The sequence below is a fragment of the Eleutherodactylus coqui genome, chromosome 3 (assembly GCF_035609145.1).
Source record: "Eleutherodactylus coqui strain aEleCoq1 chromosome 3, aEleCoq1.hap1, whole genome shotgun sequence".
NCBI classification, from domain to species: Eukaryota; Metazoa; Chordata; class Amphibia; order Anura; family Eleutherodactylidae; genus Eleutherodactylus; species Eleutherodactylus coqui.
In genome coordinates, this window is record NC_089839.1 from 281,659,565 (window position 1) to 281,679,928 (window position 20,364).

General features: G+C 44.9%; 1 protein-coding gene across 2 annotated transcripts; it reads left to right on the forward strand.

Annotated features, from left to right (window-relative positions):
- The first annotated feature begins 42 nt into the window (after positions 1 to 42).
- LRRC42 (leucine rich repeat containing 42) lies at positions 43 to 19,752 on the forward strand. Of its 2 annotated transcripts, none has more exons than XM_066597527.1 (8): positions 43 to 105; positions 5,823 to 6,274; positions 7,430 to 7,561; positions 8,868 to 8,986; positions 11,446 to 11,534; positions 12,360 to 12,473; positions 12,932 to 13,016; positions 16,697 to 19,752. In XM_066597527.1, exons 2-8 carry the CDS (start codon positions 5,823 to 5,825, stop codon positions 16,954 to 16,956), a joined length of 1,251 nt encoding a protein of 416 aa, XP_066453624.1. In that variant the 5' UTR covers positions 43 to 105; the 3' UTR covers positions 16,957 to 19,752. The 2 variants fall into 2 exon arrangements, with proteins under 2 accessions (XP_066453624.1, XP_066453625.1); XM_066597528.1 differs by having other exon boundaries at positions 12,360 to 12,634; positions 16,697 to 16,847.
- The last annotated feature ends 612 nt before the right edge of the window (positions 19,753 to 20,364 follow it).

The following is a 20,364-nucleotide window of genomic DNA, read 5'->3' on the forward strand; positions in this document are numbered from 1 at the left end:
GATTACACATAACCCGGAAGTGCACCTGCCATTAGGTGTTCAAGCTCCGAGAAGAAACGTTCCGCGTGATAAAGGTTCCGCACAGTGGAGTACTTGTGGACAGAGGTGAGTTACAAGGATGTGTAACCTCCGTGTGCAGGGAGGGGGGCGCACATGAGCTCATACAGGGGGGATAGTCTCCCCGCTACTTACCTGCTCTTTAACCCCTGAGTGACCAGCCCATGAAGGACCAAGCAGGAGCCATGGCTCAGTAACAGGGTCGAAGGCGCGATCGTTTTTTGGGGGATGAGCTTTATATTTAATGGCAGCGCCCGAGTTTATATAGTTTAAAAAAATATTTGTAACTACTTTTGCACAATAAAAACCTGTTTTTAAAGAAAAATAATTGAATCCGCATGGCTGCGTGCTAAGGCTGCGCTCACGTTGAACGCTTTTTACCACAGCGTCCCGACCGCCATGGTACAACGCCGCCACTAGCGCTCAAATGCGGCGTTTCTAACCGATTTTTGAGCACAGTCTGTTCTATTTCTGTGTGTTTTTGTGATTTCTAACGCACCTCATCACCCATCACAATGATGGGATGCGGTAAAGAGCGCTGCCAAACGCCGTACCACGCGTTCAAAAGCGCCGCTCGAAATCACAGTAAAATGCCGCGGTTTCAGGCGGTGTTTCCTGAACGTGTGTGTGTGTCCGTGCATGCGTGCGTGTGTGTGTGAGCGGTCTAAGCATCGGCTCATAGGAGCTTCGTAAAACACCATGTATAATGCGGCATTTTGCCGCTGTGTGCGCCCGCGGTGCGTAGGGCTGCAATTTTTTACTGCGCATGACCACGTATCTCACGCACGCTGTTTGCCTGACTCGTTTCTTTTTTTTTCATTTTTTCATTCTCCGCTCTGTCGCTCAGCGATGCTGCGTATAAACACCGCACGGACGCAATGTAATTTTGTATCTACAACATTTATTACGCGCCTGCAGAGAACAATAGGCTCCATCACGCATAATACGCGGCAAAATAGAACATTTTTTTTACGCACGTATGCGGTAAAGTGTGAGCAGCTCAATGAAAACCAATATACGTTCATTCGCTCCATTCACCGTATATCATGCGTGCTTTCATCGTGCGCGTATTACGCAATGAATGTCCGCTCGTGTCAGCCCGTCCTAAGACCCATAACATTCTTCTTTTCCAGCAATGGAACGAAGTGAGGTCTTGTTTGTTGCGGGTCGAGTTGCAATTTTTATTGGTACAATTTTGAGTTATATGTGACTTTTGGATTGCATTTTTGGGGAGAAAAATAGCCATTCCAGCATCGCTTTTTTTACATTTTTTTTTTTTTTACGGCATTCACTAAGCAAGCTAATAACAAAATATTTCCATCTTCTCGGTCGTTACAAACGCAGTAACACCTATCGTGCTGCTTTTTAGAAAATTTTTTTCTGTATTTTATCCATTTTTGTGGAGAAAAAAAATGCGTAATTTTTAATCTGGATTTTTTTTTCTTTAAATCAAACTTTATTGACACAATTTTTTAGCCTCCGAAAGGGGACTTGAAGATGTGATTGTTCGATCGCTAGGATAGTACACTGCATTACTCATGTGGTGCGTTCTACTAAACCTATGACGGCAGCCTAGTAGGCTGAGTTACGTAGCAGATATGGAGGCCTTTGAGAAACCATTGGTACCTTATGATCGCAGTGCGGGGTGCCGCTCAGTAACAGAAGGGGCCCCCTTCCCCGTCATCTGCTTACATATTCATTGTGGCATATAAGGGGTTAAACTTGCAGGCTCTGACATTTCTCCGTTCCTGGTTAGAGCAGGAGCCTGGCTGTCAGTAGCCTGCAATGCCACCACCTTTAAAAGATGTGTGTGCAGGTTTAAAGCCCATTAGTGAGGTCAGTAAAAAGCCGTATTGGCCGTCAGTAGGTGGTAATTAGGTCCACACGCTGCGACCAAGCCGCGCTGAAACGGACGTGTGGAATTCAAAGCCGCAGCATGTTAATTGTATCGCCATTTCCGCTGAGGGCTCTCCTCTCTATGGGGATAAGCCGCTTTCGAAACCCGCGCCAAATGTCTCAGAACTTCAGCTGCGGAAATCTTGCGGAATTTCTGTGCGGTCCCGCTGCAGACATTCCGTGAGATTTCCGCTAGATTTCCACCCTGTGTGAACCCAGCCTTACAGTTTTGGATGAACAGAGCTTGTTCTACTTCAAACGGCTGGACCCCGGGTTCGGTTGCTGCTACCAACATGTTTTTGGTGTCATTTTTAAAACCAAAAATCATTGTTTGGGCAAATAAACCCGCTCCCTTTAAAGAAATATGAACTGATAACTAAAGGCTCGCTCGCACAGGTGTATACAGCCTGCGTATTATGCGTGTATTCTTCACACTGCTAATACGCATTGAACGTGTATTTATGCTGCGTATTTTTAATCTTTTAAGCCTATATTGGCGAGTATCATGCAACAAAATAGGACATATGTAAGTGGCCAAAAAGAAATCAAGGGGCCTTTAAGGGCTCATTCCCACGAGCATCAATACGCAGCGTATTACGTGGTTGAAAGTACATCAATTTTCATTGATCCATTCACATTTGCATATAAAACGCACATGGAAAAAAACCGCAGCATGTTTTAATTTATTGCGTATTACGCTGCCATACGCCAGTTGCGTGATACACGCTTACAGTCGTGTCTGCCTGGCCCAACACTGCGTATTACATGCGTGCGTAATACACAGACCACATACGCCCGGATGAGTGAGCCCTGATACAGATTAAAAGTCCTTACATCTAACAGTAATGCTGCCTGTCCACGGGCGGGTTTGCTTTGCGTTTCCCGCTGCGATAATCCGGCCGCGGGGAACGCAATGCACGCGTTGCTATGGAGAGCGCTGCCCCCCTGTCCACAAGCAGAGAATCATTGCAATTCACCACTCACGGCCCGCAATTCGCAGCATGCTGCGAATTGCCTCGGTTTTCCGCGGCCAGCCTGTCTGTGAGATAAGCTGACCGCGGAGATCCGTCTGCCGGCTCCTGCTCCCGCGGTGGATCTGCGCCGCGGGAAACCGCAACGCCCGTGTACAGGCAGCCTTAAGAAGAGCTGCTGGAAGTTGTAAATCACTTACAGGATGCTGACCGCAGCATAGTCTTGGATAGAACACAGTGTGCCAAAAAACTACCATGGGGCCACCCTCAGCTGGAGCAGCTCACCCTGGTACAAGTAAAGAGTAGTACAGAACATGCAGTACCACAGTGTACTGTAGAGCGGCGATACTAAACAGCCGGTCAGTACAGGCGCTTCAGTAATAAAGGGGGAATACACGGCCATTGTCTGGATTTTCCTGCAAAGTGCCTGTGCTGCAAATCCAGACTGTGACATTATATGTCGGGTTTCAAGTTACAACAGCCCAGGAAAAGCCCCGCTGGGGCCGGCTGTGTATACAGGCAGATACATCGTTGGCTCGTTCAAACGAAAGGTCGTTCACTCTCGCTGTATACGTGAATGGGGACGACTGAACGAGCGCTGGTTAAACCGAACGATTAGCGAACGAGCCAACGATGATCTTTATGGTTGTATAAAAGGAACACATGATACTTTATGGACCCGGGTATAGAGTTTTAAAAAATACCCTACATCTGTCACTAGAGGGCGCTTACTGTATACGTCTAGACATTGAAGTGATAAGACAATGTGCAGTAAGCTCCCTCTGGTGGTGACTGCTGGTAACCCATATCTTATAGGGGTTCTCACACCCTATAAAAGGTGGCATATCCCATATTGGTGGAATACAGGCGTGCCCGCGCTGGTCGTACCTCGCAGAGCGTCTCCCGCCAGTTCTGCTGGGTGGAATAAATGTATCAATGGACTTTCCCAACTAACAGACGCCATCGCAAGATGTGAAGTGAGTTGCTTTATATCGATGTAGCATTGTATGTGAATTTATACTAAAGGCCTGTACTACGGAGGTTCTGGTGCATTTATTACAGTGGTGCGCTTGGCCATATAGTTAAAGGGGTTCTGTAAGACTTTTATTATTAATGACCCATCCTCAGGATCGGCAGTCATAGTTGATCGCCACTTGGGATTCCCATTGATCAGCTGATCACAAGGCCCACTCTCATTACAGACCGCGGTGGAAGCAGATAGCACTGTCTGTAGTGCAGTGGCCCAGTTAGGTACTGCAGGCAAACTCAGCAGGAAAAAAATTCGAAAAGGACTCGGCACTAATGTGGCTTTCAGGATCGGTGGGGGTCCAGAGGTCTCCTGACTTTGATTTGGTCATACATGAGTTTAGAAGATTATTTATGAGAGGATTGTTTTAGGCCAGTTTCACTTCTGCGTTGGAACCTCCATCCAGAGTCTCCTTCATAGATGTGTCTCAAAAAGAACACCCGAAAGCCGGGCAGCTGGGAGGAAGGCGAGCGGACACAATTATAGTCAACGGGGTCCACTCGGCGCTGTTCAGTTCCATCCAGAGACGGAACCGTTCGGCCACAAGGATTCCCCTTTCCTGTTCCTCGAATGGTGCAGGATAGAGGATTCCCCAGTGCGGGTGTGAAAGCATTTCAGTAAAGAAATGTACCTCAAAGGTACCCATAGTTTTTAAGTCTGTCTATGCAGAGGATTTGGAGCTCTGTATCAGAAAGACTGAGCTCCTGTAGTGATAAAATATATTAAGAATTATTAACTTACAGACGACATGATGATAAAAGGTGAACTTTAAAGCGACTCTTCAATTTCTGGACACAATTCTGCAACGTAAGGGGAAGGGGTATATTATCTGCATGTGTTCTTCCCTGCCGCCCCCTCCGATCCGCCTCTTCTGGGCTCTTTTTTTCAGCAGTCCAGGATGGCTGCAGCAGTTTTCTATCTACCTAATGCACACAGTGCACTGATCTCTGATTGCCCACTGCTGATCACATGAGCAGCTCTGACCAATCAGAGAGCAGGTATGGTGCATTGGTAGTCTAACACTAGCCCCCTTGTTGAGAAGAGTTGGATTTCACAGCATAAACAGCGATAAAATTGACTGCTGTGGATTTAAATTCTGCATCACATCTCAACTTCCATATCAGTTTTGTGCGGATTTTTTCCGTAGCAGATGGACAAGATCTGTAAAATGTCATCCACTTTGCTACTGTAAATGCTGCGGATTTTCCTGGCGGAGGATCCGTGTGATCATGGGCTTACAGTGCCCTATGGGAATTAGGTAGTCTAAAAATTGTTTCTTCCAACCAGCCAATCAGAGGGCTGGCAGAGAAAGACAACTTCAAGTATTATAACTAGAGATGAGTGAGCATACTCGCTAAGGACAATTACTTGATCGAGCATTGTCCTTAGCGAGTACCTGCCCGCTCGGAAGAAAAGGTTCGGCTGCCGGCGCGGGTGACAGGTGAGTAGCGGCAGTAAGCAGGGGGAGCGGGGGGGGGGGGGGGGGGGAGAGAAAGAGAGATCTCCCCTCCATTCCTCCCCACTCTCCCCCACCGCTCCCCGCCTGCCGCCGGCAGCCAAATCTTTTCTTCAGAGCGGGCAGGTACTCGCTAAGGACAATGCTCGATCGAGTAATTGCCCTTAGCGAGTATGCTCGCTCATCTCTAATTATAACCTTGACCGATACTGCGATGGAATTTTGTCCTAAAACCGGAGGGTCACTTTAACTATAGACACAGCAGATTCCTATGGCAGCATTGTACACCACCATGATTTATAAAGTCAATGTCTGTAGTCCCTGTATACAAAACTGCAATGCCATAGGTAAAGCTGAATATTTTGGGGGAAATGAATGTCATATAATATCTTCTATCTTTTTTACTCCATTTCAGATGTCCCAGTTTTCAGACAATCAGGGAAATGAAGGCATTGGACCGGTCTACGTGCGGGAGAACAGCCGGCTGTTCTTGGCGGGATCTCACTGTGCCCAGATTAAGGCTCCTCCTCTTAGACTCTTCTCCAAAGGGTTTTCAGTGGAACTGTGTGTCAAACAAGACGACACTTGTAAACCTAAAGAGAAACCGTTCATCTTTACCTACACGAAGCAGGGAAGCCTGCGCTACTCGGCCAAGCCCTTGTTCACCTTGGCTCTCGATCTCATCGCGGATAACGTTCAGCATGTAGACTCCCTGCTTGGGTTTCCCGAACAAGTTGCCGAGAGACTCTTCACAGCCGCGGAAGCCAGGCAGCAGTTCTGCCATCCCCAGAGTGGCCTTGTAGCTCTTCGCAAATTTACAGAAGCTTATGGAGACTTGATGCTGTCATCGCTGTGCTTGAGGGGCAAGTACGTATAAACCGTTTATAGACTATCGTACCAAAAATGATAGGACGCCCACGTGATCAAGAATCAATAGTGGTATTTATTTCCATATGTTAATAGTTAGTGGGGCCGCCTTTGGCCCTAATGACACCGGATACTCTCTGTGGCATACGCTTCAGCTAGTATTTCCCTCCATTCACCCTGCAAATGTCTGATAAGTTTTCTCAAAGAAGATGGACATGGTTCATATTTCTTGACCAACGTTCCAGTTCGTCCCAAAGATGTTCAGTAGGGTGCAGGTCAGGACTCTTTGCGGGCCAGTCTAATAGTGGAACGTCTATATCCTCAGATCAACATCAAACTTGCTGATCTGTGGGGGTCTTACCTCTGACACCCCCACCGATACTGAGAACAGGACTCCCCATGTCCCATTCTCCTGTCACTACAGGGTTTGCTTCTCACCCAACAGTGATGTCCCTCTGAATTGAGTACTGGCCGAGTATGCATGTTCAGAGCTCCATTCATTTCAATGGGGCTGACAAAAATACCCAAGCTGGTGCCACTCAGGTATCTCAGCAGTCCCATTGAAAGTGAATTATTCTGGTACAACCGCTTTAACTGTTGGCACAACACACTCAGACAAATAGCTTTCCCCAGTCATCCCCTACACCCAGGTATGTCCATCTGATTTGAAGATGGAGTAGAGTGATACATCATTCAACAGAACGTTCTTCCATTGCTCATCTGTCCAATGACAAGACTCCTTTCACCATTGTAGACTGGCCAATGCATCCTCTTTAATAGAACTTACTAGATGTTTGCAGGATGGATGGAGGGAAATACCAACTGAAGTGTACCAGACATCAGAAAATACGCCACAGAATATTCACTGTCATTAGGGCCAAAGGAGGGCCACTAAGTGTAAACGTATGCAAATAAATACCATTATTGATTCTTGCTCAGGTGTCCAATTACTTTTGGTAGGAGAATGTAACTAGGAAGCACTTTCACCTTCAAGAAGAACCACTGATCATTAATGAACAGGATTCTGGAATTATGCAGTAATTATTAGTAGTTACTCAAATAGATTCATGCACAGAATGCTGAGGAGCTTCCGTTAAATGTTCTTTACTGTGAATTCTAATGAGTTATACAATAATTGTTGTGGATTTCGCACAGGTACCTCTTGGTTTCCGAGAAGTTGGAGGAAATCAAATTATTTCATGGTCTTCACAGTTTGGACTTGTCGTGTTGTAAGCTGGGGGATGACCATGAGCTGCTTGAACATCTCTCCTCTGATGCCATGTACAGGTACGCCCCTTTGGCTTATTCAGATTTTATAACCTGCTGATTTGAAGCCATGAGTTATTCTGTAAATGTTTAATGAAGTTCTCCACCTTCAGAAATACTGTAGGTGGACACGGGAAAGTGTATGTCTGATTGAAGAAAATCGTGAGCTTATTACTCTTGCTAGAGGTGGCTCCCCCCTGATTCTACTGAACTTGCATCACTATTACAGTCTCAGGCTAGTTTCACACGAGCGTTTTATCGCAGCGATTTTGCCGCGATAAAACGATGGCCGAAAATCGCAACCGTTTGAAGGATTGAAATCCAATGCGTTTGTTCAGATGGGCGACTTTCTGGTACGTAAAATTGGCTGTCCGGAAAAGATAGCGCATACGGAGCACATTCTGGCCAGCTGCTTTTACGCTAGCCAGAAAAGATAGGTCTTGTACTATCTGTTGCCGGAATATGCCAGCCGTTCCCATAAACTCATATGGGAGCCTATAAAAAATATTAGAAAAGGGAATGGAAAGGGAGTTTAGCAGCAGCTCGAGCTGCCAAAGTCCCTCCCCCTCCCGTTTATGGCGGCTCCTATCGCCTGGGGAGGGAGCCTAGCACGACTAGCTCTGCTATGCTCCCGCCCCCTCCCTTTGCCAGTAGTCGGCAAGGGGCAGAGAAGGAGAGGGAAATTAGCAAAGCTGAACTCTCTTCCCCCTGGCCGACGGTATTCTGAGCTGCAGCGTATACACTCTGCACACATCCATCTGAATGGACGAGAAAACAGGAGATGCGACTGCCTCTCATTCATGCGATTTTCGGACGCGATTCGGGCGCATGAAAATCGCAGCGCCCATGTGACAGAGCGCTCAGGGCCCTTTTACACAGGCAGATAATTGGTCAGCAAGTGTTTGTTTGAGTGCTCATTCCTGACTATTGCCTCTGTGTAAACAGGGCAGTGATCAGCCAATAAAAAAAACAACACTTTTATTTGCCGTCCAATCGCATCTTTTATGCGGCCGAAAAAATCATCATAGAACGGTATAGTTGGAAGGGACCTCCAGGGTCATCAGGTCCAACTCCCTGCTCAATGCAGGATCACTAAATCGTCAGCTGATTGACCGAGGTTCCCAGTGGCGGGCCCCAGCCGATCAACTACCGACGACCTATCCTGAGAATATGTAGTATTTCCATGGAAAACTCTTTTAAAACACTTTTGGCACTTCTTAAAGATTTTTCTTTCTGGAAACCTGACGTGGCGATTAAAGATTTTTACGTCTACGGCCCATTTAACTGACGTATCGTGTTCTCCTCTATTATGTTTTTGCCTCCATAGCCTGAGAGAGCTGTACTTGAAGGATAACTGTCTGTCTGATATTGGAGTCAGGAAGTTGACTGCTCCTGTTAGAGTGCTGCGAAGAGGTCTTGGGAAACTGACACTTCTAGACATGTCATGTAAGTCTCTTGTTTATACTGTCCAAGTTTGGGCATGATGCATTTAATGTATTATTTCAGGATTCGTTCAGTTCTGGTCAAAGGAAATTTATATTATGCAGGTGATTTTCTTATACGTATCATTGGGGAACTCCAGAAAACTATGGGTATACCGTATATACCGGCGTATAAGACGACTTTTGAACCCCGAAAAATCTGCTCTGAAGTCGGGGGTCGTCTTATGCGCCGGTAATACAAAAAAAAAAAAAGTGTAAAAAAAAAAAAATTCATTACTCACCTCCCCCGGTGTTCTGTCGCGCTCCGGCAGGATGTCGCTCGCTCCTCGGCCCCGGCGCAGCATTGCTTTCTGAATGCGGGGCTTGAAATCCCCGCTTCCAGAAAGCTAATACACACGCCAGCAGCCATGACAGCATTGAATGGCTGTGATTGGCTGAAGGCGCACGTGTTAGCAATCACACCCATTCAATGATGTCATTGAATAGTGTGATTGGCTGAAGCCACGTGCGTTTTAGCCAATCACAGCCATTCAATGATGTCATGGCTGCCGGCGTGTGTATTAGCTTTCTGGAAGCGGGGATTTCAAGCCCCGCATTTAGAAAGCAATGCTGCGCCGGGGACGAGGAGCGAGCGACATCCTGTCGGAGCGCGACAGAACGCCGGGGGAGGTGAGTAATGAATTTTTTTTTTTTCTCCACTGTATACCGGCGTATAAGGTGAAAGTTGGGGGGTCGTCTTATACGCCCCGTCGCCTTATACGCCGGTATATACGGTAGGTTGTTGCCACCAGAAGGCTGACACTAGGAAAAGTGAGTAGCTCCTTCTTTGTGGACTAATACCCAGCTTACAGGCACTGTCCAGTAGGAGGCGGATGTCCTAGGTCTGTTTTTTCCTTACCTTTTTAATTGGTTTGGGAAAACAGGGAGGGTTGCCTGGAAAGTCTACTTTCAGTAGTAAGACCAATCTGTTCCATGGTCTTCTCACTCCCTACTATAGTCCTTAGTTCCCTGAAGTCGATCCTTTTTCCACTAAGGCCCTTGGTGTATGTAGTTATTTCATACACCCCTCCGGTGTTTCCATTGTACCTTAATCTGATGTTAAACACTTTTCGGCTTTTCCCCTTCAAGCCTTTTAGGAATGCTTCCTTTCTCATCCTCTTCTGGAAAGTAGTTTTTCTGGTTGCAGTGACATCTTTCTGGTTGGTTTCTGAGTTGCTGTCTCTCTTCTGTCAATTTCGATCGTTTACCAAAACAATGTGGTTCTGTTGCTACCTTCCAAAAATCATGTATGCCGTCCACATTAATAAAGAAATTGTGCTGCCATATTTCTGTATAACACTATTTCTGACCATGATATGACTTGTATCCTGTATTTCTCCCCATTTCCCCCTCTGCAGAGTGTTCATCTGATTCTTAGTTGTCTCTGGACTGGTGGAGGGAGGTTGCTGCTGTGCTTTGTGTATTGTATTCTATAGACTGTGTAGAGAACTTTAGGTTTTGCTCTCTAAATGTCCGTAACACACACAGACATAACATTATGTAGTACAATATACAGCAGTACTGAGTAGTGGGGATGTGAATAAAAAGCATCAGGTAACTCACAATTATGTTAGGCCGCCTGCACACGGGCAGGTCGGACCCCGCATGCAGGATTCCCGTAGCGGAGTTCAACCCAGTGCCCGGGCGGTGACCCCTGTGTACCTGTCCTGCGTCTTCTTTCTGCACTGCGGATGTGTCCGCCAGCGCTAGGCAATGACGCGGATCCGTCCGTCCCACTGCGGAAGTGCCGTAGGACGGACGACTTCCATTGACTTCTATGGAAAACATCTGTGCGTAGCCCGCACAGAAACACAGCATGCCACAATTTCTCCTGCGCAAGCGGAAAATCGCAATCGATTTCCACTCGTGGAGATGAAATCCCGTATTTCCATACATGCTATGCGGCGGTATTTGCTGCGGAGGCGGACGCCTACCGCGGACTCCGCAATGCAAATCTGCCCGTGTGCAGGAGGCATAAGTGACACATTTGTGCAGATTCCACCTTCTGCATAAAATATTGGTCATCACTTAATGTAATTCTCTAGAAGCACAGTGTATAGCTTGACTCTGTTGTCAACTCTGTTCTCGGAGTTGTGACGTCTTCCTAAAACATGTATTTCTGGTTTATTATAGTGCTAGCAGGTTTATAGTGTAATCTATGCAACATCAGAATCCTCTCCTACCTTACGTTCTGCCAGAAAGACCTGGAAGCTGCAGGTAAACAGACTTTATAGGTGTAGATGTTGGATCTCTGCCAGCCACATGACAGTCCGTACTTATGGACTGTGCATAGTATTACTAAAGAGAAGTTCGCTTCGGAAACCTACATATAGCAGTGGCCAAGAAGAATGGCGCATACAGATTAACGTATACTTTAGTAGTCTGTTGCAAACCTATGTTCACCTTTCTCTTTCTGTCTCGTAGGTAATCCAGAGATCACAGAGAAGGGGGTGACCTTCCTGCTGGTGTTTAAGCAGCTTATGTTCCTGGACATTTCTGACACAGGCGTGCAGGTAAAATCTTATCCCATAAGCCTGCAGTATAGGAGGTGTATTCACTAGTGTCCAGCCTCAGTGGCATAGTGCTGCCCTATTCTAGCCAAACGGGATTGAAGTTTGAGTAGTAGTAGGATTCAGCCTTTTCAACCATTACTGCACGTACTTCAACTTAGGGTACCTTTAGACGTGCTATAAAAAACACACCGCAGATTAAAGCCCAGACACTCAGGATGTGAAATGGGTGGTCACTAAGGGGTTAAACATCTGCATAAAATTGCACGACTGTTATTTCTGCTACAAAAATTGCACAACCGTTTGATCAAAATATGTTGGACCCATCCGCCATGTCCAAGTGAACCTTATTGGACTGGATCCTAATTCTATCGACACTGAATTGGAAAGCTGGATGTATAGTCTCACTGAAACCCCTGGGACAGATGGATAAACCCAGCCTTCCCATCAATTTGGTGGCTTTTTGCCCAATGAGGTTTCTATAGAGTTAGTAATCCATTCAGTAAGGTGCACCTGGACATGGCAGATGGGCCCACATATTTTGATCAAGGTGTGTGTGAACAGCCTTGCATGAATTCCGCTCCTGAATTCCATAAAATAATTGAACGAAGCAGTGCTACATGCAGCGCTATTTCATCCTATGAAATGCCGTAGGACAGAACCCGAATGGACCTCTTTTTGGCGCCATTCGGTTCTGTCATATGATGGCTGTGTTCATTAGTGAATAGCTGAATATGTAGATTTAGTGTGTGCAGGAGGAGGGGGGGGGGTGTTACCAATGAGCAGTTATGAAATATGAAAATCTTTTATCTGTTTTGTTCCTTGTAGGATCGCATTGCAACCTGTAAGAAAATACAGACAAGCACCGGCCTGGTTCATTCCAAGACACTTTTAACCCAGTTTGATCATGTGGACTGCAGGACTCAAGGATGGGCGGAGCAGGTGGCTATTCTTCTATGTCTTGGTTACACTCTGATGTTGCTTGCCTACCATCCAAGCGCTGAGGCAGTCTCCGTATTGTACAGGAGGTTGCAGTATATACACAACACATTATATAGAATAGACCTTGGCTGTTTGATGTCTGTTTCCTTATTCACCTTTAGGCAAGTACTATCAATATTTGCTAACTTAAGCTTGCTAACCTTCTGGGGCTTCGTGTGTTCAATGGGAGCGGTACCTGTAATTACCAAACCAGGCCACTGCAGTGCGGATGGCGCTATTAGCTTCCAGATCTGGCCTGATATCAGCTGATCGCCGGGGGCCCCGAGCAGAAGACCTACCAATCATCTGTTGATGACCTATCCTAAGGTTATCAGTGGTAAAATCCAGAAAACATCTGAGAACCTCTTAGGAGATGGAGATTAACTGTAATTTGTTATATTCTTTTTCTTGCATTTTAGCTTTTTTGTCAGTGGGATCAGGCAGTATGGTCTTCCATCAAACCAAAGAAAATCCCCAAATCCCGAACAGCAGCTCAGCAATTCTGTGAGTATTTTTACAAAGACCTCCAGATACGGTGAAAATACAATAATTGGATATCCCTGGACAGAGATGTTATATAACCACATATACTTACCACGGCAGAGGGTATATGTATATATGTATATTCCTTACCACTCATACAGGTCTGAGGTCTTAAGGACACGCCTATTTTGGCTCAAAGGATGCAGCGACTTTTGTGAGATTTTCTTCTCCATTTTTCAAAAGTCATAACTTTTTTATTTTCACGACACGGCCCGGTTTTTTGCGGGGCGAACCCTAGCATTTATTGGTACCATTTTTGGGTGCATATAAGATACTGTATAATTTTTATTAATTTTTTTTTTAGAACAGGGAGAGAAAACGCATCAATTCTGCAATTTTTTTTCTAACAGCGCTAACCATAGAGCATAAGTTACATTTTTTCTGCGGGCTGGTACCATTACAAGGATCCCAAAATTATCATACTTTTTAGTTTTTTTTCCACTTTTGCACAATAAAAGCCAATTTTTAAAAAAAAAAAATGTTTCTACATTATTGGAATCAAAGTCCCATAATTTTTTTCATTTTTCCAGGGGTGGAGCTTTATTTGCGTGACGAGGCATAGTTTTTTTTGGTACCTTTTTAGGGTATATACGGCTTTTTTGATCACTTTTTTATTGTGTTTTTTGGGAGGCAAAAACTAAATGAGCATTGTGCCTCTTCTTTTTTAGGTTTTTCTTTTACAGTTTTTGCCGGGCAAGATAAATAGTGTGTTCAGTTTATTATACAGGTCATTACGGATATGATGATACCAAATATCTGAGATTTTTTAATCTTTTTTTTATACAAATAAGGAAAAGGGCACAAAAAAGGGTGTTTTGTTTATTTTCTTGTTTTACTTTTTTTTTTTTTTTTAGATTCCTGTAGGGGACTTGAAGCATAAGGGCTCATGTCCACGGGCAAAAGAAGAATTAAAATCCGCAGCAGATTTTAACTCTTCTCCTGCCCGCGGATCCGCACCCTATAGAGATGCATTGACCACCCGCGGGTAGATAAATACCCGCGGATGGTCAATAAAAGTGATTTTAAAAAAAAATGGAGCATGAAAAAATCTGGACCATGCTCCATTTTCATGCGGGTCTCCCGCATGAAGACAAAAATCAGATTTTACTCACCCGCTCCGTTTCTTCTCTTCGCCGCCGCGTCATCTTCTCTCAGTCGCAGCCGGATCATTTTGCTTCGGGACGGCGCATGCGCGGGCTCGTCACCGACGTCATCCTGCGCATCCGCCGGGCCGAAGAAAGAAGATCTGGCCGCGACGCAGAGAAGATGACGCCGCGGCGAAGGAAGTATCCAGAGCGTGCGAGAGCTAAGTTTATTCTGATTTTCAGCGCTCATGTCCGCGGGGCAGGAGGGACCCGCTGCAGATTCTCCATGGAGAATCCGGAGCGGGCCTGATTTTCCCCGTGGACATGAGGCCTAACAGTTGTGATCGCTATGATCATGGATTGCGGGATGCAATGCCTTATCGCTGACATGGGCCTGAAGACGTGAACTCTTTACAGCCGACTCCCGCTCTGGGATGGTGCGGGCTCAGCCTCTGATCCTGCGCCATCCACAGGAAGTCAGTTTATATCCTGTAGCGTTAAGGGGGGTTGAAGAATTTTCCCAGACCTTTTTCTTTATAAAGCAATTCAGATTCTAGTGTTCTCTCACTTTGTCGTTTAGCCCAATGTGCCAAAGATTAAATCTCTCGTTGATGGGGTTTTACTTTTCTATGGTTAAGGGCTGCTTCTGCTATACTCCGTGAGTCTCTGGAAAGGCTCCTTCATACCTAGAATATTACATAGCACATATCTGCTACTATAGATTGTTCTCTGTATATACACAGATCTATCGTTGTGGTAACTGCAATAGGTTGTATGTCAAATCTATCAAACTTTACAGGAGAGACAAAAAACATTCCCATTTTGCCCCCATCTTCTTGGCAGTCCTATAGAAAGCGGGAGAATTTAATGGTTTCTCATTGGTCTGTTGACATACAGCATATTGCAGTTGGTGTACTTCACTAGATTGGCCACCAGGGTGCAATAAACCAAAATTTGTTGTTGTGTTTTTTTTTTTGCCATACAACCTATTGCAGTTACCACAACGCTATGGTAATTGACAGGAGATGATGGTCAATGTGGGTTGATTATTAGATTTCTCTTTGTGGAGCTGTACAAAAACACACCGTAAGTTGTATGTTGGGCTTGGGGGCTTGCATCTTTGTCTAGTTGCACATTTTTTCTGTTCTGGAAAAAAAAGTAAAAAAGTTTATGTAAAGAAATATCTGATTTAAAAAAAGGGGGTCACATGACCCTTCGCTCCTCTTCTGGTCGCGTGTTCTACTTTTGACATGTGATCTTTCTTGGCTGGCTGTCTCCCATAACAAATGTGTAGTCATACCTGGACTGTGGACTAGCGCTTTTTGTAAAAGGCACGTGTTTGAGAAAAGCAGCCTGTGCAGTCGGACAAGTAATGTGAGGAGGCCTACATACACCTATAAAGTGTAGTGTGAGGGTCACTTTAGGTGATGATACAGGGAGGGTAATCATGAAGATAGGGTGGGGATGATTGCCGCACCCCAAAGCAAGAAGCCTTGAGTTAGAACAGGCAAGGAATACAATGAAGATTAGCATTGCAAGGAAAAACAAACACTAAGCGTATTTTTAATTATCCTTATTTCAACATAAAACAGGTTTAGGACTAGTTCACACTAGTGCCAAGGGATTTCTGTTTTCCGAAATACGCAGAACAGACCTCATTGACTATAACAGGGTTCATTCAGTTTCCATTCGGCTGTCCGGCATCAGGAGCCTGATGCTGTCTAGTGTCAGCAGCGAGCCCGATGTCCTGGCACCAGACTGTCAGCATTCAGTACAACTATACCTGCGGTGAACACTTTCTCTGACCTGGAATCTGGCACTCGGGAAGGACCCGTAGGTAACATTGGTAGAAAATAGTATTAAAAGCGCTAAGAAATGTGCCAACAATGGCGGCATGTTCACTACTCACTCCATTAGTGAGCATAGTGCCATTCTCCAGCGACGCTGCACCTCTAGTGTTACTTTCTGCTAGTTTTAGAGAAAGAAAAAAACACAGCACTCGGCCAATGTGCAAAAATACTTCAGAGCTTTATTCACATGAGTTTTTCACGCCTCAGAGTGTCATGCGACATTTATGAAATTAATATTAAGGTAAAGTCCCCTGGTGGCAGCACCGTGTAAGGTGACATCACAACGTGATGTTTCATTGGCCAACTGTTTTCGTGGGGTGGTTTGTCATTGCCTATGACTTGTGAAGGATGGAAAGCTAAGTCAACCTTGAGCCGGCTACCTGAACCAACTGGGGATTGAACCTGCAACCTTCAGGTTGTGATCAAGAGCTTAGGACAGCATTGCTGCCCTAACACTCTGCACCACACGAGGCTCATTAATATAGTGTGTTTGAGTATAATTAGTGGTCTGTTCTGGGGTGTGATGTTAATATAGTGGGATCCAGATAATAGCCACACACTTTTCTATTAGCCACACCTCTGAAAAGACTATTCATTTCCTGTGACCGCTGTCCAAGTACCGTCCTGTGAAGGGATCTCCCAAATTGACATCTCTGTATATTTTAATGTCAGTTTGAAAAAAAAGATAAATCTGTTGTTCTTCTAGATGGAAAGGACAAGGTAAAAGGTGAAGATACCGACCCACCAATGTTATATCAGACACCTATAGCCATCACAAAGCACCTCCAGTTCTACAGACCAGCGGTGGTGAAGAATCCTGCCCCGGACGTACCTCACTCAGGACCAGGTCCCACGAAAAGAGCTACAGAGAACAAACCTGTGGATGATGCATCTACCTCTCAGCCTGCAAAAAAGTCACGTGTGGCCCTTACATCAGAGGACTGGGATTTACTGAACTCTTACTGAGTCGCCTGTAATCCAGTAAACTGTACATGGCCTGCATGTTGTTCTGGAGACCCCCTGTACTCCATTACAGCCTGAAACTACAACCTTCCGCATGTTAGTCTGTGGTCAGTCTCTGATTGCAATCATTATACGACCCCAATTCCGAAAAATTTTGCTTGCTGTGTAAAATGTAAAGAATTGTAAAGCAAAAACGAATGCGATGATTTGGAAATCTCCTCTAACCATATTATATTCACAGTAGAACATAGAACACATCAGAAGGACAAATGAGACCTTTTTCCATTCCATTAAAAAAAACTCCTTCAGAAATTGATGGCAGCAACAGATCTCACAAAAGTTGGGCCAGGGCCATGTCTACCATTGTGTAGCATCACCTCTTCTTACAACAGTCTGTAAATGTCTGGGAAGTGAGGGGACCAACTACTGAGTTTGGGGAGAGGAATGTTGTCCCACCTTTGTCTGATGTAGGGGGTCGAGCTGCTCAGCAATCTGGGGGCTTTGCCAGATATTTTCGTTTCATAATGCGCCAAATGTTTTCTTTTGGAGAAAGGTCTGGACTGCAGACCGCCGGTTCAGCACCCAGACTCTTCTGCGAAGTTATGCTGTTGTGATGGATGCTGCATGTGGTCTAGCATTGTCTTGCTGAAATATGCAAGGTCTTCCATGAGCTGCCCATGCCATAGGCTCTAATTAAACCCCATGCCATCAGAGATGAAGGCTGTTGAACTGGGTACTGATAACAAGCTGGATGGTCCCCCTCCTCTTGGGTCCGCAGGACACGGTTTCCGTGGTTTCCAGAAAACATTTCAAATTTTGATTCATCGGACCACAGAACAGTTTTCCATTTTGCCTCAGTCTATTTTAAATGAGCTTTGGCCCAGAAAAGATGCTGGCAGTTCTGGATTATGTTGATATACGGTTTCTTCGTTGCCTGATACAGCTTTAACTTACATTTATGGATTGCACTGTGAACTCTGTTTACAGACAATCCTTTCCCGAAGTATTCCTGAGCCCATGCAGTGATCTACATTACAGAATCATGCATGTTTTTAATGCAGTGATGCCGGCGGGCCCGTAGATCTCGAGCATCCAATATTGACCAAGTGCCTTGTCCCTTGTGCACATGACTTTCTCCAGATTCTCTGAGTCTCTTGATGATATTATGTACTGTAGATGGTGGAATATTATACATCTTTGCAATTTTACGTTGAGGAACATTTTTCTGAAATTATTCCAACATTTTTAGACCCAGTTTTTCGCAGATTGGTGAACCTCTGACCATCTTTGCTTCTGAGAGACTCTGCCTCTCTAACATGCTCTTTTCTTATACACAGTCATGTGACTTTGTAGAAATTTCACCCTCCAGCTGTTTTTCATCAGCACCACTTACTTTTTTTTAGCCGTTTGTTAAACCTTTTCTAAATGAGTTAATCTTTTTAAATTAAATAGAACAAATATCAGAAGGTGAAAGTGAGAGATTTTTCCATGTTTTTTGGGGGGAAAAAATATATAGTTGTGTGAGATTTCCAAATCATTGTATTCTTTATTTCTTAACATTTTATTTACAGTTTACACAATGTCACAACTTTTTTTGGAATTGGGGTTGCAGAAGCTAATAAGGTGCTCTTCTTCTATTTCTGAAGGCTGGATAGAAACTTGCACTTTTGTAGGAGATGCAGGATCTTCGGTCGCCTGGATGTGTGCATTCTGCTACTGTTAGTGCCTGCGCAGGTAAGGTTGAAGCCAGGGAAAGTCAAGGAATCTTGTGGACACAGAGACAATCTCTCTCCTAAGTTTACATATCCCATGCACGGGTGGCAGGGAGTCTTGAGCTACGGAGCTGGGGTGGGAATGTAGGACACTTAAAGTTACGACACAACAGTTTATGCCATCTTAGCTTGTTACTTGATAGTAAACTTTCTAAGACATTCTCACTACTTCTTTCCCCCCCCATCCATTCCAGTGCCACCGCTCCTGCCCTCATCACTTGGCTGCAGCATTGATGTTTGGCTACAGTGGTCAAGTGTGTATACCAAACACTGACCTTGGCAGTATATGGCCTGAGACCACTGACACCAGTGATTGGCTACAGCAGTCATGTGTTTAAGAATTGCCACTGCTGCAGACAAGCATAGACCAGTGGTGAGGACAGGGGTGGCAGCCCGATCCAGTGGGGGAAAAGGAGCTGTGTCTATAACGTGAAGTTTGTTATTTTTAACCATTTCCTGCCTGTACATTTTTTTTCTGAAACTTGGAAAACCCCTTTAAATATATTTTCTAGACTCCTCATCTGTCTAATTTTGTAGCAATACATAGATGAGGAGTTTTTAAAGGGGTTCTCTGGGAGTTTTACGAATGACCTATGCTAAGAATACAATTCAATGGGAGCTGTGCCTGCAGTACCAAACGGTCTGCTCCAATACAGACAGCCCTATCTGCTTACAGTGCGGTCTACACTGACAGCAGACCAGCGATCAGCTGATCAGTAGAGATCCCAAGCAGCCGAACCCCATTGATCAACTATTTATGACCTATCCTCAGAATAGAGATAGAAGATAGAAGAAGTCCCAGACAACCCCATATAACAGTACAAACGGCAGACTTGCCATTTAGGGTGCTGGAAAAACTTTGTGAGAACCGAAAGTATCTATAATGGCATTGGTTGCTCTATTGGTTGTGACCCAGTTCTCTCAGAATTCACTACAATTAAGGAAAAGGTATTCAATTAACAGTTTTATTTTTTATTGTATTTTTTAATTTAACTTTTGTTTAATAAATTCTACTTTTATACTTGCATGTTTAGTTTCCTGTTTCGTTGGCTGTAAGAGATTCCAATTGTGTGCAGGTCCGGGCATTCTATTGTGGAGGACATTTGGGAGGGGTTTTGTGTGATGCTTACTGTCATTCAGTTGCTGTCAGCCAATCGGCATCACGAAAAGTGATCGGCTAGAAGCAGCTGACTAACTAACAAAGCTCACCCCCCAACTCTCCTCCCAAATGTCATCTTCAGTTGGATGCCAGGAACTGTATACAAGCCTCCACACTTTTTTCTCAAACCCACTTATTTAACTTTTTACAGATGATCAAAGGACTGCAAAAAATGGATTGTCCATTTAAAGTGAACCTGTCACCTCTGTATAGCACCGTAAACTAAGTTATGGTTCTGTTAGGGGACTTGACAGAGGAAGCCAGGTGTATTTTTTTTATACTTACCCGCTCCCTGGTTTCTGCGCTGTCACCCTATGAAGATAGTGCGACACTCAAAAGTCTAACTCTTGAGTCCAGTGGTCACGCTCTCCCATAGATTTGAATGGGAGATTACAGGCACAAGAGTCTGAGAACAGTTAGATCTCCATGCGTTGTGTGATCTTTAGAGGGTAAGTATTAAGAAAATACATCACTCGGGTC